Below are 25,013 nucleotides of genomic sequence, written 5' to 3'. Positions count from 1 at the left end.
TCATAAACACACTTTTAGTAAGAAAAACAAAAAAGAAAAACCTTAGCATTAATTCGGATCGGTTTACTTTTGGCTCCCAAGCCTTCCGATGCCTCCGTCTAAAGTACCACAGCCACACGCGCAGTCTTCCAGAAGGAGCCAACGCTGCTTCCGCGCACAGCGACCGATTTTTCCGATCCTCCTCCATCCCCACGGCCAATACCGGCTTCCTGTGCCTCGGAAACGCGGTCTGTCACAGCGACGTCGTCGCGCCGGGCAGCAGGCAAGCCTGCCGCCACTACCTGTGCTGCTTCTTCGAGCAGCGAGCTGCAGCGCGGCAAAGCTCGGAACACAGCTGTCGCCGAGGCCGAACGGCCCGAACTGCTGCCTCGCTGGCGTTCCCCCCCACCACTCTATCGCTTCACTTTTTATGTCGTCCTCGCCCTCTTACGCACAGCCCCCTCCTCTCCCCCGGGCTTTTTCGTTTTGCGGCAGTCGACGCCAGTTGGAGCTTGCCAGTGGTAACGCGTGGACGTGCGTTTTGCGGTGGCTCTCTCAAGAGACCGGTCTTCTGCCTGCGGGAGCGCGTGTGGTGCGTTTTTTTTTTTGGCGAGCGAGCGTGCGTGTTCGCGTGGTGCGGCGGGTGCGTACCGCCCCTACACTGTAGTAGATGCGTCGCGCGGCTTGGTCCGCGCAGTTCCTCCGATTGGACGTGGCCGCTCTGGATTGGGCATCGCCTGCAACGCCGCGCCAATTTGAAGACTTGTTAAGGACGCTGTCCTTGAAAATTGAGTAAGGACAGGAGGCAGTATTTTTTTTTTTTTGGTTTATACTTTTACCTTTTTTAATCTGCGTCTGTTGCGAAGCCAGACGGATGTCGCTGCCGAAGACTTCAAGAAGAACCACCGCGGGATCAAGGTGAAGAAGACCCGCTGAAGCACCTCCTGAAGGACGTGCCTTGGAATGTGGCTGCCGGTGCGGTCTTGTAGCGGGACGCTGACGCCGTCATTCTCTTCAATGGCAGTTGGATAAGACTGTAGAAAAACAAACACGGATTTGAGGGGGATTACACCGGCACGGATTAGCGACTGTGTGCGTCTGTGTGGTGCGTGTGGGGGAGGGGTGGTCTCGCCGGAATGCCGATACCCGAGTGCCTGGACTCGTCCTAGTGCCCGTGCTCGGTAGGATGTGGCTACGCTTCAAGCTCCTTGCCCTGGTCACCCACGTCTTGAGACTCTGTTTTGGTAAGCTGAATGACTTGCGTCCCGCTTTTTATCTTGCCCAATTCGTACATCAAATGAAGGGGGCGGGGGTGCATCTCTGCCTTGGTACCAGGTGGGTGGGTGGGTGAGGATTCTTGTCATCGAAAGTGATGGCAGTCATCACCTTTCATGATTAATGCGATGTAGAATCCAACTTGGATAATCTTGGGGCACGTTCTTCGGAAGTGTTGACAATGATGTCATTTCGGCGGCTTTTTGCCTTTCAAGTACTCGATATTTTTTCTGACATATGACGTTCGAGTTTGGGTTGACCATGGCCTTTAGCTATGGCAGGGTTTTTAAGCTGCTATACGTTTCTCATTGTAAATCACGGAAAGTACTTAAGTTACCATGAACACTTACAAACCTGACAAACTTGTTTATTCTCTTGACTTAATTCCAGAAGGTTCCATGAATATGGCACCTATCTGTACTAGAGGTCCTAATCTAGCGGATCGCACGTGGATAACACCGTGTGTTACGCAACGCCTATCTAACGGCTTCCTTCGAAGATGATACGAGACCGCTGAAGGCAGTTCGAATATAAATGCCGAGTACATTTTGCCAACGGCAATCCACCGAAGTCTGATAGAATGTGATTTCTCTGAGGCCTTGATCATACATTATGCAGTGTGTATAAACCATATGACCCGCGTTGCCGGTTCCAGGTTCTCGGGAGTCGACGGTGGAAATTATGCGGTTGAGTAGAGTCTGTGAGCCGCTCCCTCGGAAGCGAAGAAGTATCTGTAAACTAAGCCGTGACGTCGTCGAAGGGTCCTAAGAGCCCCTGTGAGCAACGACCCGAATTCTCTGGAGCCATTACACGTAAATGCCGCGTATTTAGTTTGTTACGACTGTAATTTATCTTTGGTGTGTAATTTACTCTCCGCTAAGATTTGTTTTCTTCGTGGATTTGTTCTTACGCGCAGCTTGTTTAACAGTTAGGGTCCAGCCAGATTCCAACTGGCCATACAACAAACAAAACCATGTCTGATTTTTTTCCCCGCTGTCCTGATAGCCTGTGCAACATGGGAAGTTGTGTTGGGCTTATTTACAACCTCTCTCGCAAGGCGAGAGTTCATTTGGTTCAAGGGCACACATATCCTTCCGCTTTTTTTTTTTTTTTTTTTTTTTTTTTAGGATGGTTGGCTGCAGTTTTTGATTTGTTTAAGCGAATCTTAATTTTGCAGCCCCACTTCGGGCATGTCGATCCACTTTCCGGAACTGTGGTCGCTCGATACAAATGGTTTATCCACCGCACTTCAATCCAAAGGACCCCCCCCCCCCCCCCCCCCCCCTCCCACCCCCGGGCCCAATCTAGCAGGCGTGATACGCCTGCGTGACTTGATGGATCATGTCGTCTGCTTTTTAGAACTAGCAGATTGTACTACAGCTAGTACTGAATAATCTAATTTGGGCACAAATACAGCCCGCGTGAGCGTCACACACGCCTGTTTCTTTTTAACTTTAGAGTGTCGCAAATTTGTTACTAAATTGTGTTTGTGACCAAGCGGTATTGCGAAAATTTGTTCGTGGTCGTCGACGTTCTAATTTTGTTTCTTCGGCCGACACAGATTCGGCGTTTATGGCACTTGTGGGACGATGGCCAAGACCGAAACTTGACAATGAAGTTGTGAAACAGGTAGTCTCTTTCACAACTTACGCCTCAAGTGTTGCCGCTATGAGCTCGTTGGTATTTCCTCCCTGGCCGAACCCGACATTTCAGTGATCACATGCAGACTCCTCAAAGCGCGTTTGATTCTGTGCATAGGGTTCTTCGTTTACCTGTGGCTCCAGTCTTGCAACGCGTCAGGTGATGCTTCCATCACCCAGAATACTCCAAAGCAGACATACCTTATAAAACAAAGACGACTAACATTACTGCTGGTTTCAATTAACAATTTTTGCAGTTGCATTCCTCTAACAATTCTACCGTTAAAACAGAAAAAAAAAAAAAAAAAAACTTTTTTTTGCGTCTGTGAGCGTTTAAACATAAAACTTCATTAAACGTTTCGTCATTCCCTGTTCGGCAACGAGGAAGGAAGTCTATTATACATAGTGTACTTCCGGGACTGTTGTCCGGACTGCGTGTATACTCGGAAGAAGCAAATTTCTGCTGAAAACCGATTTTCCCTTGCATTGCCCGCCCTAGGTGTATACTCAACAGAAGCACATTTTCGCAAACTGATTTTACCTTACATTTTCTGCAATAGGTGTATACTTCACGAATATTTTACTCCTGTTAAAAATATATGAGCGTCAGTTCTCGATCAACGATTTTTATGCTGGCTATTAAAACAATACAAATATTGCATCGTTTTAATGGAAACAATAATGAGCGTGAAAGCTCTTCCAAATTCCTGAGGCACCGGGACCTAGTTCCTAACGGACTACGCAGACTTTTTAGGCATTTATCTGCAACATTTTTACAACGTCATAAGCAGTTCATGTTTACGCTGTTAAGATCTACCTTGACTCACGTTGTCCACTAGGGGACAGCTATCTTGCGCGCCACTCATGTGGACATCGAGGGCGATAGTCACCCTCCAATAGTTTGAGCTTTTTTTTTTTTTTATTTCTATCGTTTGCTGCCCAATGCCCAGTGTAAAATAACGTTACCCCGGCAATCACACTGTGTTCGTCTGATGGTAATGAACGCTCTTAGAAACAAATCTTTGTACAGTTCGCACCTGTACCATAATCCACGTCGAACGAAGTATCTACTTCTAAATGTGTATGATACGAAAGAAGAAAAAAAAAGTATAGGAAACCAATAATAACCTAATTAGCCGTGGATCTTGAAGTATGTGCCTACAACCGGGCCAAGCTATATCTGGTCCATAGGCCACTGGCCGACACCTTCAGGTAGTCTAGACCAAAGCGTGCTTTCGGACATGTTTGTTCCAGCTCACGGTATACTTTCCCAACGGCCATTCAGTGCAGACTTGACAACGTTACGTCGTCGAGATCCGATCACCATGGCAACCAATCGACTTTACGTACCCTGGTAACTCGTGGTCGACTCTAGAAATAACGGCTGGTTCCCACATTTTCCTACAAGTTAGACCTAAAGTTCCCTGATACCGCTTTTACGAGTACCGACAACCAACACAAATGATAAAAAAAAACATTCCGCTGGAACATAATGGCGTCATTCAGTTCAGTCCTCCACTGTGCACCGCCATTCGCCTCCTAAAACCTGCATCGTCACGCAGTCGGCGCTTCAAAGAATGTCGCTACTTTGTAGGAAGCACTTATCTAGGAACTTTAGTTAACAGAGTGCGTTGTAACGGCTTTTAACTGCATACGGAACACTTCCAATCCGTGTATTAAAGCAAATTTTTAACAGGATCCCCCCTATTCCGAAAGCTTGACAGTCCGTGCATTTTCCGCTAAATTTAGCGGGGAAATTGGTGTCACGTGACCTAAACGATTCAGCTTCCCCGCTAACTTAAGCGAGAAAATTGACCATGCGTGACTCTTATACCGATTCAGTATTTCCACTAAGTTCGGCGGGGAAATTGATGTCGCGTGACCTATTCACCATTATAGTTTCCCGCTAAATTTAGCGGGAAATTTACGAGAAAATGCATAAAAACAAAAACTATTGGTTCTTTACATCCCGAAACGACTGCATATTTGCCTTCTAGAGAAACTTCGATTATCGCTTCTCAAATACTGCATTTTATGTATAATAGGACTTCGGAGATAACCCTTACAAAAATTATCAATGAGTTTAAATTGAGTTTCTAATACATTCTAGAGAAATACATTAGAAACTCGCTGATAATTTCTGGAAGGGAAAGGGTCGCTGTCAATTTATTTCTTCGTGTTTTTTTTTACCCATTTTTTTTTTGGCCATGGGCATGAAATAACTCCGGCAATGTTATAAGCAAATATATCTCATATATAGCGCGTAGATTTTATCTACTGCAAAACCTTCAGTCTAGTACCCTGTATGCGCATCGAAAGAGTTCCAGGGTCACCGCTCTACCGAAAAAAACAGCAATTTTTCGCTAACCGGATTATGGACAGGAAATTTAAGTGGACTTCTTGCTGGAAACCTGAAATCCACTTTGCAGACGATTTCTTGCTGGAAACCTGAAATCCAGTTTGCAGACGATTTCTTGCTGGAAACCTGAAATCCAGTTTGCAGAAGATTTCTTGTTGGCAACCTGAAATCCAGTTTGCAGACGATTTCTTGCTGGAAACCTGAAATCCAGTTTGCAGACGATTTCTCGCTGGAAATCTGAAATCCAGTTTGTAGTCCATCGTCTGCAAACTAAATTTGAAGTTTCCAGCGAGAAATCCAGTTCCATAATCCAGTTAGCGAAAAGTTATACTTTTTTTTTCGGTAGGAACCGTAGGGTGAAAGATGTCTTTTGTGCAACTGTGACAGGAGTCTGACCGCAGCTTTGAGGTTCGGCGTGTACTACGTACATTCCGGGAGGCGCGTGGCTTTGGAATGTGCTTTATTTGCGCAAGAGCGTTACACACCTATCGCAGAGCTCTGCGCTCCGCCGTATACCCTCCGATAGCACCGCGCACAACTGGTGCGAGACGGAGGTATGTCGCCCGTTTCTATCTAAACTCCGTTTCGTCATAAGCTCCAGCGAGGCGGAAGCTGCGAGCTCGACGAGTTCGACGTGCCTGCCGTTTCTTCGCGCTTGCGCGGTGTGCGGTCGTGTATCGCTACTGAGTGATGCACGTTCTCGACTCCAGGCCAGCGGTCCACTGGCGAAATGTCTCATCTACACGGCGGAGACACCCCGCTGCCCGAAGGTCCCTCTTGCCCTGCCCCCCACATGAAAATAAGCTGCAGCTTCCAGCTGGAAATGAAATTTTCCAGCCGCATTTTCGGTTAAATTATACAGCAGCAGCTAGAAATCCTGTTTACAGCTGGAAGTGGATGCTGCTCATGCTGGAAATCAGAAATTCCAGCTTGGAACTACATGATCCACCTGGAAGTTTCTCAGCTACACGAGGAAAAATCTAATTTCCAGCAAGATATTTGCCCATTTCTGGGTGGAAACAGCCTGGAATTCGGCTGGTCAAATAAATTTCCAGCTCCAGCCGTAGTCGATTTCCAGTTCTCATAACACAGCCTGGACTGGAAGCATTTTTATATGGGTCGTTACGATCTTAACAATCATGCCGGCGTGCGGTCGTGTAATTACCACGGCGATGATCCCCGTCTGAAGACTCCATGGTTAGCAGTGCAGGATAACTTCCCGCCGTCTAAACATTCATTCGGGAAATTTGACTTCGAGCACGGGTCCCCTCCAAGCAAAGCAACGTTTATCTTTATTAGTTTTTTATGCTATTGCCGGGAGACCTCAAACTATCCAAATCTACGGGCTGGGTGTTGCCCGTTTCGCCGCACGGCTGTGTACCATTTGAAGCTGCTAGCAATGGCACGCGCTTGAGCCCGAATGGTGCGGCATTTTATTTTTGTGTACCCTCCGACTCCGGCGTTCCCACTTTATATTCCGTTTATACCTACACCGCCACTTGGGCAGACATAGCCGCGAATCCCGCCGTTTTCTTTTACTTTCTCCTTTTATTTTATTTTCAAGGGCGCACCTTGATTTTATTTTGCGAGCGTTTTTTTTTTTTTCTCCCCTTGCTTGTAAAAAAGGCTCCGCAGCCAGAAAACGCACCATAAAAATAAAATGAAGAGAAGTCGAAGTACAAGCAGCAACCGGGAATGTGTTTCTATGTACTGCTTGCACTCCGCGCTTTGGACGGACGTCGAGTACGTTGGCGGAATTCAGAGACCGTTTTCGCCCGTCTCCGCCGTCATTAGTATGCAGTGGTATCGGGGATCTCTCCCTTCCCGTGCCCGTGTGTCAAATCCTTGCGCGTGCACTTTCCTTTTTTTGGCACGGTTTTGCATAGTGAATCTGCGCGCCGCAGCGAGGCTCTCGCTCCAACTTTGACGTGATGGCGCGGTTTGGGCCCGACCGCTGCCTCCGCGACAGAGAAGTCCTAGTCGGTTTCCGTTCAAAACAGCTCGGACTAAAAGGACGAAAACTCGCAGCAGCTTCGTTCCCTTTCCTTTTTCATTTACACAGGGAACCAGGTATGCCATAAAGTTCCCTTCAGACGAGCTGGTCTTTTGGAGCTCGTTGTACGAGACCGTGCTAGCGCAACAAAATGTAAGCGTGGCCTCCTACTCACCTCGTCGGAAGGTGCAAAGCTGTCGACGCTGGCGGTCCCGTTGAAGTATCTTGTAATTTTAACCAGTCGGAAGGACGGCTACGGAGTTCTTTTTTGTACTGGGGCCCTCTTGATGCGTTTTGCGGACAATGGTGGGCCGGAAGGCAAGTGTTGCCGAAGGCTACACGAGCAACATATATCACGCTGCGCATTATTGTTTATTTTTGCTCTTTTAGCGAGGTTCCATGTAGAATCCTCCAAAATGACAAGTTTAAAACAAACAAAAATGAGTTCCGATGAACCTTCCGAAACCCGCCCTCCTAACTAGTAGCCACTAACAGGCGTTTAAGGAGCCGGCCTTTGAGAGTTCCCTCAAAAGTTTTCGATCGACACTGACTGCAAGCAACTGTTCCTCGAGTCTGATCTGCCAGTGCGAGGAAACACCCTACCCTTCCTCAATTGATATGAGCGATGCAGTGGTTTCACAAACCTACCAGGTTTGATCCACAACGTTTAGCTTAATACGTCCTAATGGTCGTAAAGTTCTACATTCTTAACTGCCAAGTTTGCTCTTGATTGCTCATTTGCTTCCCCGTTAACCGAAACAGCGTCGATTTCTTTGTCTTATACTTGTTATATTTTGTCTCGTAGAGCACATAAAAGGGTTTTATTACCGTTTAGAAACATCTAAAGAAAATTAATAATGCCCCTACATAAAAAAGAGCGGATCTCTTTTCATGTCATGTCGCAAAACCACTAACATAAAAAAAATGAAACCGCTGTCTGAAGGTATGCAGCTGCAGCCTTGGCCGTCAAACGTCGATCCGGCAAAGAGATAATTATATGTCAAAATAGCTAATTCGAACTTTTAATTTACGGTGCCTCACAGCAGTATTCTGTAACGAATGAAAAAGCTGTAGTTTTCTTTTTGTTTTTCGAAATATATTTTTTTCTAGTTCGAGGAAAGGAGTTTATTTGCTTTGCTGACTCAAGCCACAGCCGCACTGCTTATGTCATACAAAGGACACGGACTTCTGCGCGGACATTTATGACAGAATCATCCGTGGACACGCCTCAGGCATCTTCGAAGCATGCAAATGTTTGTCCATATGGGCGTTTGCAGGTACAGCCTATGGGCGCCGCCATCTTGCTACTGGTGTGGGTAGATCGTCTGATAGTCGAGCATTGCTGAGGCCGTGGGTGCGCCTCAGCAATGCTTGAGTATCAGACGACCTACCCACAACGGCAGCCAGATGATAGGTGGCGCCATCAGTTTTCCGAAATGGCGGTCAAGGTGAGGGTCGGATATGCGTGCCAGTATGCCAGTCGCTGAGCCTGTCTAGTGTGCTGGCTTCACTGAGGGACACAAATTATGCCCGCGTGTGCGAGGAAGCTAGGGTGTTATGCACGCAGGTCACCTCTTTATCCTGAAGACAGAAGCGGTGTTAAGAGCTATATTTACGCTGGCAGGCACGTTTTAAATCTGGAACGAAACCGAAACTAACTTCTATTTTGGATTAATTTCTCGATATGGGGTGGTGATTTTGGTTTCTCTCTTTACTCCAGATGTTTCACAGCGTAATTTTTGAGCCGAAGAAGTTGTTGGTGAAAACTTTATTTTCTGACATACGTGTCATATACGGGCACTTCAAAACATTTTGAAGAGCTCAGTGTCCCTTTAAAGACAGGGTCTTTCATACACCCTAGACGTATCACGAAATATTGTGTATGTTTAAAAGACCAGGGTGATACTCGCGTATTCTTACTGCTCTCGCTCACTCAAATAATTTTCGTGTGAAATATTAATGTACGGGCCCTTTACTGGGTTTTTAGGGTATTTAGATTTTTAATTGCTTTAGCATTATTCCCAGGACAACAAGTACAGAATCAATCCAAATTTTATGAAATATCGCCATGGGTGATTAGTTGGGAATATGTTCCCGAAACGTATAAATTAAGAAACGCTGTTTTCACTACAAAACCCCCAAAACGTAACCAGAGTCAGACAACCGAAGCGTGTGTGCTTTTAAAGGGGCCGTGCAACGGTATTCGCTTACAATGTTTTTCACATTACACCAGCTTGCCGGCGTTGGTGGTACCCAAGCCTATTCGCACGCAACGCCACTGACCAAGAAACTTCTTTGTTTCAGTGGAATTTCAAATGCAAAAGCGATCGTTTTCTTTTAATCTCTCCTTCGCAAAACTTGATGACGTAGCGTGGGGTTCGCAGTATCCCCCAGTGACGGTATTTGAATGCGGCTCATAGATTGGACCCGAGCCTTGCCTGAGCACAAGAAAACAAAATGGGACCTTTGTGATTGGAGCGATTATAGTTAAATGGCGTATCATTGTGATTATGGCGTTTACCGCAATTTTTTTGTGGTTGTGACGTGTACCGCTTTTTGTATTATTATACAATTCAGATATTTTAATACGTTCTTTTTCAAGCTCTTATATAAGTTGTTGTTTATAATCTAATTTCAAACGAGCGAACAACTGTGGCAATCCAAAGTTGTCAAATTATCATCACTGGTGCCAATTGAAACACTTTTAATTCGCAAGTTATAAAATAAAATAAGTCTAAAATCAATTATAACATTCTAGCTAGTCCGAGAAATCCGTGTAAAATAACATTAATTGTGGGTAAAGCATACGGTTCTATGAAATTCACGACTTTGGACAATTGTCAGAACTTCCAAATTCGCCGCCAATTATTCCAAACCAGATGTCCCAAACTGCAAAAAAAAAAAATAAAAAATAAAAAATAAAACGAATTTAGCTTTTTTTTTATTTCAAAACTTTTTTGAACATTTATTCTCTTCATTTTTACGCGCCGTAGCTTTGCCAATCTCAAGCCTTTCCCGTTTCAAGGAACGCCTATCCGCTTGGACGTCTGCTCACTGCCGCACGTTTCGTTGGCGTCGGAAAACCGGTGCAACAGTAGTGAGTTTTGGCATTGCCCATACGAGCCAATGCAAGCACTTTGCGTTAGCGTTGCGTGCTTTACACTGCGCATGCGCGAAGCCATAAATTGCGGTCTAGGATTGGAGCATGGCGAAGATGCGCATATGTGGAGCAGGCAACGCTAACCTACAGCCCTTGCGTTTGCTCTTATATGCGATACTAAAACACTCTAGTAAGGCGCAATTCCATACCGGCTGCAGCACTACATTGGAACACTGAAGAGCATTTGCATTCAGAAGTGACTGTTCGCGAGCCATGATTGGGAGCAGTTCCACCGTGCCCGCTGAGCATGAGAACCGGGGGACCCTCACTAGAGCGCTTCCCGTTTCCGCCGCGAGAGGGCGAGCAACGAGTTGGAGACGCGATAGACACAATTGTCACTTGCTCATATAGGTTGTGCAAAAGACGAGGACTCGATGTATGTAGTCCGTTCATGTCGAAACGAGCAGTTGTCTGAATTCACTTTAAACCTGACAAATGACCCTCAGTAAAAAAAAAAAAAAAAAAGAAAGCTTGATATTGTTTATTATTATTTTTTCATTGTTTAACTTTTAACAAATTGTTTTCTGAGACAAGCACCCGCAGAATGAAAAAAAAAAATGTAGGTACCTAGAAGTACGGGTATGAGAAAGCAAGAAAGCGAGTTGAGACCAGGCGTTGTGGACCAGCGAAAGCTTTTGTGCGATTGCAGAAACGTGTCAAGCAGAAAATGGCCTGGCCTGTACAGCTAGGCCAACATCACTAACTTTCTTGGACATCAACACCCCGGTGCGTGCAGTAAAATAGGAATTTCGACTGAACAACTGCATACATTGCGATGTACCCCCGGGACCATTCTAGATGAGTCATGAAATATTAATAAACAGTAGTTAAATTGTCGGACGCGTATATTTTTTTTTATTGTAATGTTTTGTTGTTTTTTGTCGTTTAATCTTTAGGGTTACATTCACCAAATTGTCTATTTCTGCTTTTTTTGACAAACGATCGTAAGGTTTCAGAGGACTGTAATTGATCTGGTATCATTAAACACCAATCAATTAGAATTTTGATATTTTCTTGTAAACCTTTTTTATTCTTAGCGCCGGACAGGGCGTCATATTGATAATAAAATTTGACACCACCACCATCCACAGAATGTCCCCTACAGTCGGCCGTGTGCCTCAGTCGCACTGCCCAATACATCGTACAAAAGACAGCCTGTTGACAATGAGGCGTATTTCTTTCTTGTATACGAAATTCTGTAAAATCTCGTAAAAAAACAAGAACAAAAAGGTATTTCAGTCGAACAAATGGCGGGGCGCATCGTGACGTATTCCCCGGAAGAGTTATAAATGACCATAATGCCATATTAATGCCAATAGAACCTCGGGAATATGTGATATTCATTCACAGTCCCGACACATACTTGGCATTGGATTCAGTGAACCACCCTTGCAGAATCGTGAATTTCGATCCACCATAATGTAGAAGCGTAATATGACCGAGGATTGTACGCGTACATATAGGGACCAGTCAAATAGTGCTGCGTCATTCGGTTTTACCAGTTTCTATAGAGACCCGCGATATACGGGCTCTGTTTGCAGTTGCGAAGCATATGAATGAAGCGGCGTTTGATTCTAAGCAGTATTTGCACACCTCCAATTGTAGCAACGTATGCATCCTGGTTCGCATGTCGCGATTTTACTTGCGATTTTTCAGTTTCAACGTCGCCCGTGCGGCAAAAAAAAAAAAAAAGCCTGGGGGAAGCTACGGTGCCCGACGCTGCACCCGCGAATTGGCATGCAAAATCGCGCAACCTGAATCAGTCCTAACGTATACCGTCGAGACCGGTTATAACGAAGTCGGTTATAATGAAATAGCGGCTACAGCGAAGCGATCACGATTTCCCGTTCCCTTTTGCACTTCGTTATAACCGAAGTCAGTTATAACGAAATAGCGGATATATCGAAGTGATTTCCGTTGACTTCGTTATAACTTAAAACCGGTCTCGACAGTATCACGCATCTACGTTATTGTTTTATTGATTTAATAAAGATTTAGTTATTCTTTAGGAATAAACAAAATGTCCTGCAATGATGCTCGTGGACGAAGCGTGTTTAAAAAAAAAGGTGTAGGAACTGCGCATATGCGCGCCATCTTTGTGTGCTCCATCGCACAACCGAAGGCACCGCCTTTGCGTGACAATAGAAAACACAACGTGGTTCATGCAATGTCAGTTTCCTGGAAGCTTTTTTTTTTTTTTTTAATTTTGAGTTGGAATAGGAACGATTGAAAGCGCTCGATTTCAAGCGTCTCGCGTTGAAGGGTATACCGCCATCGGAAGGACAAATGCACATGTCTTTAGGATTGTGGCTTGAGCGTTCACGGAGGGATTGAGATTTACAGAACACCTTGTATATTGACCTCCGATTCGCAACTTCTTGTTTGTTTCTTTTTGCTATTTTAGAGTCACTCTTCCATCCATTGGTAGACACTCGCCACACCTTCTGAGTGGAATGGCTTTGGAGTTATGGGCGTGCGAGCAGTGCACAATCCAAATCTCGATGTTTTTTTTTTTAGAGTGCCTAGATTGGAGAGTGTCTCCAACTCATCGACCCGGATCACGTATTTATGAACCGCGTTTGCAATGCCATGTACGGGGAGGAGCGGAAAGTGTCGATCGTCTACATGCGTCTCCAAGCTTTGTTCAGCCTCTCCGATCTCTATCCTCCTCGCACGAAATGACGCGCGCATGCGCACAAGTATCCAATTTGCGCTGGAGTTGTCGTCCGCCATTAAACCGCAAACGCTGGTCGCGGTTTGGGTTGGCTGTCTCTATGAAAACTGGGCTCTCTGTGTTTCCGCAGCTGCTGCTTGCGCTACAGGGGGTGCAAGAGCTAACGCGGCGCCGGTTTGAATGGCGCCGCTGTACCGACGACTTCGTCCTCGTGACGCAGGAAGATGTGTACGGGGTTGGTTTCAAATTGTTGTCGTCATCTTCTTAAGATAAGATAATCGCCGTGCATGCAGAAACTGTCGTCGTCGTGATTGGCGACGTGCCGAACATGCCGAGGTTCGAGTTCGACGTGCTTCGACTTTTTCGAACTTTAAACGCGGAGTTTGACCGAACTTAGACTGAAATTCGACGATTACGCGTGTGCGCGGAAATTGAAAGAGCTAACCCCACCTGGCGAAGGAAAGATTCAATGTATATTAGATTATGTTGTTGCCGTTTGGAAAGTCATTCAGATCTTTAGATGCGTGTGTTTACTGTTATATTGTGAAAACGCCTAGTGGTTATAATCTAAAAATGAAAAGTAACTACCGGTAAATTATTTTCTAAAAAAACTTTACATTTTTGTGGCGAAGTCTGGCAACACTGCCCACAAAGTTGAACTTCGTCAAAAAGTTCTAAGGTTAAAAAAAAATAACAGATTGTTTTGCTCCGGTTGAGGGGGGGGGGGGGGGGGGGGGATCGAAAGGGTCCCAGGGTCACCTAATAAATGGCACCAGCGTGCCAGTATGTTCTCTTGCTGTAAGTCTGTACGTGGCCTTTACACTGTACGTAGCCTTTTTTAGTAAAGACTTTGCGCGCGGTCATCGTGAACGCTGAACAGCAGACCGCCTGAGATGATGTGACTTGCATATGGAATTTGAAACTCTATCTGCGTCTAAGAATCGCTACAACTTTTGAAGCCAGAGTCGTTCACTAGTTTCTCCCATTATTGATCGCTATAGGGTTACGCGATTTCTGGGTTCACGGTGTTCTTAAAATTAAAAAAAAAAAAAAAAAAAAAAATTAAGGAATTTGTTTTGTTTTTTTTAGCAATTTTAATGTGTTTTTTTTTTCGGTTTTCGGTGTTAGAAACGAAATCGTGGTTTATATATGTAAAAGAAAAGGGGGCAGCCGCGTCGTCAAATTCCCGAACTTCCTGGGGGCATTAGCGTGACCGGAGTATACTTGCGAGTCTTCCTTGTACTGATTAGAGAAGGAAGCAAGATAGGGGCGATAGAAAAAGTGCTTAGGTACTTACTTCGGTGTTTGTAGGTAAATGGCGAAAACACAAAACTTTAATGGTCATTTCGCGAGTGATGACCATTAGTTCATTTTCTGCCATAAACATCTCCGCGGTCCAATTCGGAACCGCTACAGGAAGCCAATTTTTCGGCGACCACGAAGAATCAATGAACAAGCTTTGAGCCCCGGAATGACTCCGAGTTAGTTTCCTGTTACCCTTTATAGCTGCGATTTCGTATAAATGTACAGAGGCACGCTACGAGGCCGATGCTGACCACACGCCTGGAGTAATGTTGCTGTCGGTGCTGTTCACAGTTTGTCACTTTCCGCGGCTCTCTTTTGTTAGAACGACCGATGTCTTGGCAGCGGATGTGCAATTCTAGTTTTTATAAAGTGCACTCAGATTCCGAATCAGCTAATGAACTTTTGTTGGTGTCAGTTGATTCTAATAATCCCCGGGCTTCCACGATCTAAATTTCTTTAATCAAGTCGTCTGTATACGGAGCGCAAGTTCGTCTGCTTCCTTTGCAGGGGTTGTGGTGACGTCAGAACGCCGAGCTCTGATTGGCTCTGATCGACAGGATAGCGGCCTTGATGTCTACCCACTAGCCTTCAATCAGAGCCAATCAGAGCTCTGCGTTCTGACGTCACCACAACCCCTGCAAAGGAAGCAGACGAACTTGCACTCCGCATATAGGCAGGAGTAGAGCCTGTATTAGAGCTTCTAACTCGATCAAGGTCCTGTGGTTTATGGGCCGCGTTTGCAATGCGAGCTGCAAGAAGGTGCCGAAAGCGTCGATCGTCTGCAAACGTCTCCGCCTTTCCATCTGCTTTCCGATCCTAGACACGCGAAGAAGGCAGCGCATGCGCACATGCGACCGATCTCCGCAGGAGGCCTCCGCCATTAAATTGCAAACGCTCCCCGTGGTCCGAGATGCTCTCTCTAGGGAGGACATGCGGTCATCACGCCCCCTAGCGACCAAATTGAGAACTAAACTCGTGGGGAGAACAACCAAGCGAGCTGGACTGCTTGGCCAGGTCGCTTGCACCTTGGCATTTAAATGCATTATAATCATAAATTATTTGTTTGCTTGACGCAGTGTTCGACTGGCGTTGCCGAACGCTACGTCAGCGTTTGTCTGGAGCTCGTGTTCGGTCAGTAAATCATCGATTGAACCCGGGTCCTAGCCGAGCGCTGCTGCAGCCTTCGCGCGTCACCAATAACTCTATTTATATATTTATTTTTTTTTTGTCGGAAGTGCACGAGAATTGTAGTTTTGTTGGAAACACAGCTCTTTTGAGCATAACTTGATCTCCTGTCCGTACTACAAGTGAGAAATGTCGAATCATTACTTCTCGCTGACTCGCAAATAATGGCTCTGAGATGCACTTTAAATACTTCGAGTTCTACGGGTCGTACATACTGTCCTATACTCATATTGCTAGTTCTATTAGGCACAACAAAAAAAATGTTTCTCAGCTTTATAGTCAATATTTGTTTCTAGATTTGAAGCTGGTGACTGCTTACTACGTGCGCCGCTTATTTATTCTAATTTCTAGTTGAAAGTACTGCCACCTGCTTCATGACTTTAACGGTGAAGCAGGCTTGTGCCTGCTTCACCGTTAAATGTTGTTTCTCAATATCAACCTTTCAAAACCTTCGAAATTTTATTTCATTTTATGACTGACCTTGGAGGAATATGTATTGTCATAGGCCATCGTCGTCGGTGCTCTTGTGTCAAATGCTAGGTTATCCAACTTTAAACTTTAAAAAAAAATTTTTTTTTTTATTAGCAACGAAGGAAATTAATACAAAGTACCGCGACGATATACAAAAAACATAAAGTTCATGACTCACAAACAAATTCATACTTACTTACTCTCGAACTTATCGATCAGGTTAAGTTTTTTCGTCTTTTAACACGAAGTTGGACAAACGTTCGACTGCAGTTTGACTACTACGCGCATGCACGGAAATCGAAAACGAGCTCCAGCGCTACCTGGTGGGTGCAATATTTGTCAAATGTATTCCTTTGTTAGCATTGACAAACTACTTAAAGGGAAGCTGAAGAGGTCCTTAAATACGAAAGAACAGTAGGTTTTAATGTTGGCACCTTGAAAAATATGTCTTACGTTTTCCTTCGATCTAATTGGCACGAGCGTCATAATCGTCAATTAAAATTTCGACGTAGCCCGCCCGTTGCAACGCACCAAGCGCAAAAAAAAAATATAAAAAACAACAAACAAAAAAACAAAAAACGCGAGAGCGGAGGAAAAAAAAGGAAGACAACTGGCGAAAGTGGTGGGGTCACACGACCCTTGCTCACTTCTAAGCTAGCTCGGGGAGGAGGCCGAATGGGGAAAGTCCAGACGCTTTGGACAGATAAAAAGGCGACAGGGGCCCGCCGCATGCCCTGCGGCAATCGCAGCAAATATTTTTCAAAATAAATGCGGTTGACCTTTACTTCTGACCAACTTAAGACAAACTGGAACTGGTGGCGATGAATTGCCACCAGTTCCGATGTTGTACACAATGTGTTCGTGGCTAAGCTTAAATGTTCTCGTTTGGAGGTGATTTGAAACGACGCATTTGCTTTTCTTTTGCGTGCATCATTCTTTCCGCGTGGGTTTCAAACACTTTTGACAGTATTATAAGCGGCCATTTGTCGTAGATAGGACGTACATGTGACCTTGCGAAAACTGCAGAACCGTCGCTCTAGTTAAATTGAGTTCCGAGGCTGCCTCAGAGATGGCGCCAATGTGCTCTCTCGTCGTAAGAGAGCACAAGGGCGCGCAGCGCACTCGGTTACAACCAGCGTTGGTTGTAACGTGTTGCAAGCAACGGCGTTACCGAGAACGCGTTACTGTTTTTCTGTAACGTAGTAAAGTACTCGGTACGTTTTGAAAACAGCGACAGGTAACGTACTTACGTTACTTATTTCAAGTAACGGGTAACGATGTTACGTGACTCGTTCCATCTTCTCAAAAACCTGGAAAAAAAGTTACATTTTTTCGTGTTTCTATACTTTGTTTTCAATCGAGACGCAGCCGACGCTACGCGCTGATGGGACCAATTGCAATGCGTCAAAAACGCACCATCATGGTGTTCGTCGTGCCCATGTACGTGTTCTATCATCGCTGAACCAATCAGAAACAAGAGAAGCCCAGAGACCTGCGCTTTTGGCACTGCTTGATTGGTCATATTAGGTCATAAAATCGGCTCCGTCTGGAAACGAAGTATATTTACTGCACTCATTCTTCACATACCTTTAAAATTTTGCCGGTCTTTTCTTCACGCAAAATGCTCCACTTAAAAAAAAAAACCGCCCACGCCTTTTGTTTTAGATTTTTAGTGTCAGAAAACGCTGTCGCCAAAAGATACAAAGAAAAATAAACGCTGTTACTGTCAATTTATAAATAAAAAGTAATGCAAAATTAGCGTGCGGTACTCTGTATCGGTAGCGGTAACGTTTTTTCTTCTTTTTTTCTTTAATGTAACGTCGATCGGTAACGTTCTTTATTTTGCAAGTAAGGAGTAAAGTATTGTTACTTTTTTGGTAACGCCTAAAACACTGGTTGTAACTAAAGGCGAGCGTCTGAACTAGCTTTCACTGCTTCCAACATTGGTAGGACCTCTATTACTGTATCACAAATCTCTGCAATTGTGCCCACGGTCGAAGTACGAGCTGGTAGTCCAGGATGAGCACGCTCTTGTTGACAAGTGCGTTACGACTTCTTGCTTTCCACTACGAGGCGTTGCGAGGACCTCGGTTGCCATGGCAATCATCTCGCCATAAGGAATGGTAACAAAATCGGTCTCAATTCAATGGTGATGAAACGTCTGAACCAGCAGTAACAATCTTGCGCTGCTAGGATTAGGTTCATGGTGTAAACCATGAGCTAAAAAAATGTTTGATTGCGTTGGCTGGTTGTTCGGGTAGTGGAACGAGGCCATAGCGATTGATCGGTCCACACTGGCTATGGTTCGCGGTCTCAGATCGCCCCCTTCCCAGATTCCCCGGTGCGCGCGGCTCCTATACCTGCAGAGTTCACTGCTCCTGACCTTGACTTTGATCCAGAGTTAGGAAGGGGTACGATAAGTGGAATCTGATGTTAATCTTTCTCGGGCGACAAGACTCCGAGACGGACTGGAGCAGAGGCTAGATGCCAGCCTGCCAATGCCGTTGTAGCAAATGAGCCACTTCACGCGTTCCCGGAGCTACCTGATCCAATCAGCTGCGTCGGAAGGTGCCGTACTCTTTCACTCTTTGGGGCTCCGGAACCAATCGGGTGTTGAGAATGATGATCCGACGCACGCACTGTTCGAACTTGTATACGGTAGGCCTACTTTTTGCTCGATCCATTCAGAGACGAACCGGTCCACCTTTCGCTACATGAGCAGCCATTTTTTTTCTATCATTTAAAGGAGTTTTTTTTTTTTTTTCTCGTTTCTTTTGCAGACTTTTTTTTTTCTTCTCTATGTGTGGTCGACCTCGGAATTCGAAAATCCGCGCTGTACGTGTTATCGCCTTTTCCTAATTTATGGCGTTTCTGCCGCAGTTCTTGTTGCCACTTTGTTTTTGATCCTGTCCTGTGATGCGGGCTGGTGTGCCTTGGCTGTGCAGCGTTTGTCGGCCTGCCAAGAGCTCGACATCGTAGCCAAAGAATGAAGTTTAGTACGTGCGAACGTGCCGTCGGTATTTTCAATTCGACGATGTTTTTTGTTTAGTTTTTTCGTTTTTGTTTTGGGGCTTGGTTTTAAACGCGTCAAATTTTCTTTCTTACAGCCTTTCTGATATCCTAGAGAGTTCGTTGTACATTGAACAGGTAATCCCACGCGAAGGCTTTAAAACCTTTTTCATTGGTTGGCACACGTCTTTTTTTTTTTTCTGTTTGTCTTTTGTTTCTTTGTACGTTTTAGAATCAAGTTTGCTTTCGCTCCGAGCAAAAATGTGTTAGATGGTGTATCAAAATCCACCCCCCCCCCCCCTTCCAAAAAAAAAAAAGGAACTTCGAAGAATCGTTTTTTTCCTTTTTTTCTCCGGTGTTCCAATAGTTTTTCTAGTATGGTGTGCGCGATCATAATCTTGATGCCAAATTAGGGCTTTCATTTAACTATAGTTTAATGCCTTGAGATTAATTTTTTTTCTGTTTTATTATTAGGCTTAAGGGGGTCCTACTCTCAAAACTGCAGCATTTCCATCCTTTTGAACCCGTTTCGACAAGGTACCACGAAACAAAATGCGTTTTTCTTGCTTCCTGTGAGTTCACTGTTTAAGTGGGCCACAAAAATAAAAGTGTAAGGGCGAACCATAAAACAAAAAGTTTAAACTAGGATAACATTACTTTACTTACTTACCTTACTCCCACAAAAACCACATGTTTTTGTTTTTTTTAGCCGTCAACACAACTTTAGTTTTTGTGGCGCAGCGATCAATATTACGCAGTATAGCCTGAAAACAAATGTTTTGGGGGGCCAATTGGTGATCCTCAAGCGTTAAAAAAAAAAAAAAAAAAAGTGTAGATGGATAGCTACATGGTAGTGGCTACTGCCCTTTGTATCAGGCTGTACCTCGCGCCACCTAGATTACATTTGCCGTGTCTGCAAGTAGTGTTCGTTGCGTGTAGCCCTTGTGAGACTGACCCTAAACGAAACATTAACATTATAGTTCGCCGCAGCTATAGAAAAAGAACAGCAGAACAAAGTTCTTTGCTCGCCATGATTGCGGTTTTCCTCTTTCCACTCCAGCGATCGCTGTTCACCAGAACAAGGTTCTTCAGCGTTCGCTGTGCTAAAGGGGAGAGTGATTGACTTTGTGGAAAGAGCTTAATTGGCCTACATTTCTTAGCATGCAACAGAGAATAGCAACTCTTACCTTACTCATTTTTATTTTATTGCACTTATTTTTCGCCAGCTGCTCATCGATGCGACATACGTCATCTCGACGAGCTCACGCGGGAAGTGCAATGAAATTCTAGAATAGCGGAAACGCACAATGTGTGTGTTCCGGTATGAGATAAAACGGCGCTTTATACATAAAAAATCGAAAACAAAAATCGGCATACCGCAGCATCCGTGGCGCTTGGAGAGTAATTTAACGTCCCCAGCTGTTATTCGAACCATCCTACTCATGACATTCCTCGGGTTTCGACGCGTGGAATGCCGTTCATCTTTTTTTGTTCCGGTACCCGTAGCCATGCAGAGCGGCCGAATCGCCCTAGAATCGGGCTCTAAAATTAACCAGCTCTAATTGTTGTGGCACGTGTAACGAACGGCTCTCTCTCGCTGCATTATTTTAAAATAGCAGTTATTTACTCCTAAACAAAATGACATTGGCGCCCCCATATGACGTTTAAGGGTTCCAAAACAACTATACTGGCTGCCGCAGCAGTTTATTTTTTTATTTTTTGTACTGCTATTAAGACGAAATAGATTATTTTGTTGCATATTTCGTCAAAGGAGAGGCCCGGGTATTTTTTTTCTTTATAATCAGTGATTTGTTCAACACATGTTCTTCAACACATCAATAGACTGATCGATTGATTGATTGATTGATTGATTGATGAAAACCTGCATTTTTTATGATTATGAGGTGGTGTCATAGCCTCCTCTATATTGGAAAAGCCTGGCAGATCGCCACGAGCCGCGGCCGCCGAAAGTGAAAAGGTAGAGCGGCAGACAACGGATGAGAGGAGAGCCACGTGACGGGCGCCCCGCTGCGGCGAGACGTCGAAACACGCTTGTCCCGAGCGATGGAACGACCTTTCGTGCTCGTCGCGTTCCTTGCACCACCGCTTCTTTTCTCGGCGGGTATGAAAATCGTGTTTTGGGTCCTCGCCGCTGCAAACGCAATGCGGTGACTACAAGTTCCCCGAGAAATACTGTGCTACCGGATTCTCGCGCTCCAAATCTACGACTGGGCACTCTATGGCTCCGTTGTCGAACTGCCAAGCCTTGTGACTATAGAGGAGGCTATGGTGGTGTGCAATGAGACTCGGGCATGGGGGCGCGCGGGGTTGTAAGGTGGAGTGTATGTCAATGGTGCTTGAGTCCCAGAGATGATTGAGTCCCGGACTTTCTGATGAAGTCCACCAAGGAATCAAGGAACGCCTTTTGGTGTGTTTCTTCGCCTCTTGGCAATGGGTCCAAGCTACCAGTGTTGGTTTGTCGTTGGCTGCTAGTTCCCACGCCGTTTTTCGATGTTCTTCTAGGCTTTTGCACGCCAGTAGCGAGTGTCTGATGCTTGCCGTCTTGTCTTCGCAGCATGTCTTGCAGATTGACTCTTCTTTAAGTAGCCCAAAAGCTGCTAGTTTGGCCGATGTAACTGACGTGCTGGTTCAAACTCTTCGAAGTCTGATCGCTTTCCATCTTTCGTATACCCCCTGGGTAGCGGGTAGTCCTCGGTCGGCACGAGTTCCCTCAGGTAGGCTTTCCTAGCTTGTCTGGCTAGTTCGGCCTTTTCCTTTTGGTCTTCCGTATCTTCTTTGACCTCACGAGTGGTTGGGCCTGTCGCAGAGCTCTTACTACTTTCTGCCTCATCTGCTTCGGTGAGCCCACTCGTTGCCGGGAATCTGTGTCCCGATGCCCTTCGTTCCCAACTCTTTGGTGATCGTTTGAATGTTCCTTGCAGTTTTGATTTTGGGTCAGCTGCCCGTACACACTTGGTGTGACCCTTGAGCGTCAGTAAAAATCCTGGCTCTCTTTAGGTCTTCCCTGTTGTGTCGTATATAATGCCTGCTTCCAGAATAGACCCTTTTCAAATGTCAGTCATCTTGTGGCAGTCCCAAAACCTCTAATATTGCCGCTCTGATGGCGGTGACAGGTGATCATGCTCGGCTAAATTATGCACCCTCGATTTTGTGTAGAAGTTGACGTAGAACATATTTTCCCCTTTCTGCCCTATGCTTTCGAAGACATTCCCCTTTTTCTGGCGTGGACAAGCTGTGTAGTACCGCCATTAGAGCGTCGGGTCTGGCTCTGCACAGGGTGGGTAGATGGATGTTTCGAAAGGGTCTATTGCTCTGAGCTCTGCCTCGCGCGCGGAGTTAACTCAGATAATAAGGGATGTTCACAAGACGCTATATTGTTGGACGTTACTCACAGCACTTGCCCAGAACTAGATCCCATTTATCGTCTTCCAATAACAACGATTCTGATTTTGTGGAAAAAAATTGGGTTGCGTGTGTGTTTATGCAGCCTGAACTCAGTCTGCCTCAACGGCAGACTTGTCTCCCAGCTGTATACATGAGCAATTTAGCCAGTGCGGTGCAACCGCTAGCCCAGGGTCTTTAACGTGCACCACGCAGTAGTGATACTCGACCGCACTCCGGTACGATGCTCATCCAGATCGAAACGGGCAGTTGTGGGGATTGAGCCCAGGATCCCTGGGCTCTGCAGCGCGAGCTTTCGCTCCACGTGCTCCGAGCTGGTGTGCGCTATACTTCGTCTCACCTTAGCATGGACTAACCGCGAATGCTGTGCTAGCGCGAGCGGCTAGCCTTGACTACCTTGGCTGGAGTACTCGCTGCACGAGTGCTCATGCAGCCGCCGGGGCTTCATTCAAAGCAACTAGCTCGCGCTTTTAGAACGCGCGGCTAACAATAGTCCATGCTAAGGCGAGACGAAGTATAGCACACACGGCCACCGATCCCCCCCCCCCCCCCCCCCCCCTGATTTTGTGGAAGGAACGTTGAGTCTTTATCCTCGTGCATTCCTTGTAGTCAGTGAAGCCAAAGCTATTTTTTCTGCTTGTAATATTTCAAACTGTACCACCCTACAACAACCCTGAATGGGGTTAGTAGTATTGGAAACAAATAAATGAGTACCCATCCGCTCGCGAACTTCGAGCACCGACCAAAGTTGTGCACGCGCGGAGTTCGCTGCTTCTTAAGTACCAGAAAAAGTTGTCCACGAGCATTGTTCTCAGGATTCGCTGCGAACAATGTCCATCAAAATGGCGTCCCGCAAATACCCCTTTTCTTCGCTAAGTAATGGAATTGTTTTTGTTAAATTTGGTCCTCGCCGCTTTTTTTTTTTAACATCATCTTTTGGCAAACTGGAAAAGTGACTAGAAATCTGCGGTACAGGTTCACTGCTTGGTTAGCAGAACCTTGTTTTGCAACAGATTTAGAAAAGTTTGACCGTTCTTACAGGATGTTGGAGGCTCACTCCAGCACTAAACAAATACGCGATATACTCTGTTTTCTAGTATGGCTGGGCGATTGATCGATTAACGTACCGATTATTTGATTAATGCTTTAATCGCGGTTAACATTTTTAACCGGTTAATCGGTCAAATGAAAGTAATATTTAAAGGCTTTCACCACGCAGGCGTGGACGAGCACACCTGTATGAAGGGTAAACTTTAGGTCAAATTTTAGAATAAAGTAAACTGTAGGGGCGATATTTGTAACTCCTGACAAGGGGGAGGGGGGGGGGGGGGGGGGGGCAGAAGGTTCCACGCGTCCCGGCCACCTCAACGTCGTTCGAGTGTCTGTTTAACGTAGCAAAGGCTATTGTGAAACAATCAAGGGAGGCAGCTCTTGCCGGAGGATATCAACAAACCTCTTTGCCTCATGCAGCTGAAGTAATAATCTCTAAGTGAGTGTCTCTTGACTGTTCTCAAAGACACATCGAGGTTGATTCACAATCCAAGTTGTATATTGCACCATTTATCACATTATCAACAAAATCAAAACAAAAAATTAATTTTGACTTTTTGAAAGAAAATGTTTTGCATTGAAATTAGCGACGCAGATTAATCGAATAATTAACCGATCAAAGGGTGGCACTTAATCGGGCTGAAACGTTTAATCGACGCCCAGCCCCATTTTCTAGGCTACCTGCTTGATCTGCAAGTGTTCCAACGTTTGACGTCATGTTATCAAAAAACTCGAGGAGAAACGGACACGTGACCTGCCACGAATCCTTCAATTATGTTCGGGGTTAATCGCTTAACTAGACAGCAACATAATTAATTCTGTCCGAAGCTTTTTTTTTTTCGTTTAATTGTTTTTAAGGCGGTGTTGCGTTTACTCCTTTAAAAGAGTAACCTTACTCCCAGAGTGTCGCAGGATATACGCTGGCAGACGACGAGAAAGACCCGTTCACATGCTTGCGTTTGCTTACTTTTTCGGTCGCAAGTTCTCCGTCGAGAACACACTAACGCGCTGTTGCGCCGCCTATGAGGGAACCCTGGAACTGCATTTCACCAGGTTTTTCCGCTATTTGCGAGAAGTGTACTTACACTCTGAGAAATGGTTGTTTATAACGTTGTCAAAAGTTCCTTTGAAGCCGAGAAAGAAAAAAATGGTGAGCTTAAAAATTATAAAAAAAATATACGTAAATGCCACGTCTATCGCGGCTGCTCGATAGAGGGCGCCGGTTCTCTGGGCGTAAAAGAGTTTCAGGTTTGAAGGCAAGTTGTCGCCAGCGTGTGGCTACAAGCACCGCGTGTCTTGGTGTCATCCTTTCCCACGATGCGCTTTGAGATTGTGCTTCGGGGAAGGAAAGGCGCGGCCGCCCATTGCACCTTTCCGCGAAACGAAACCAAAACCGTTGTCCTGGCAACGGGAGGTGCGGAAGTTTTCGCAGGCGGGCATCGTCGCCCACACAAAGGATGCGAGGAAAGGCATCGCTCCTTATCTGGACC

The 25,013-nt window shown here is 45.5% G+C and overlaps 1 protein-coding gene across 1 annotated transcript in view; it reads left to right on the top strand.

The window, feature by feature from the left end:
* Positions 1–820: 820 nt before the first annotated feature.
* The window catches only part of LOC8028364 (protein kinase C-binding protein NELL2), a gene marked incomplete in the record, with an annotated part of 58,704 nt that continues 34,511 nt past the window's right edge, over positions 821–25,013 (top strand). Inside the window, 1 exon segment of the mRNA XM_042293448.1 lies at positions 821–1,223. Coding sequence (XP_042149382.1) covers positions 1,166–1,223 — 58 coding nt within the window.

This window comes from Ixodes scapularis, unplaced genomic scaffold (genome assembly GCF_016920785.2).
Source record: "Ixodes scapularis isolate PalLabHiFi unplaced genomic scaffold, ASM1692078v2 PGA_scaffold4__175_contigs__length_147842914, whole genome shotgun sequence".
In the NCBI taxonomy this organism is placed as follows: Eukaryota; Metazoa; Arthropoda; class Arachnida; order Ixodida; family Ixodidae; genus Ixodes; species Ixodes scapularis.
Note: the sequence above shows the minus strand (reverse complement) of the source record. Positions and strands in the feature narration are given on the sequence as shown.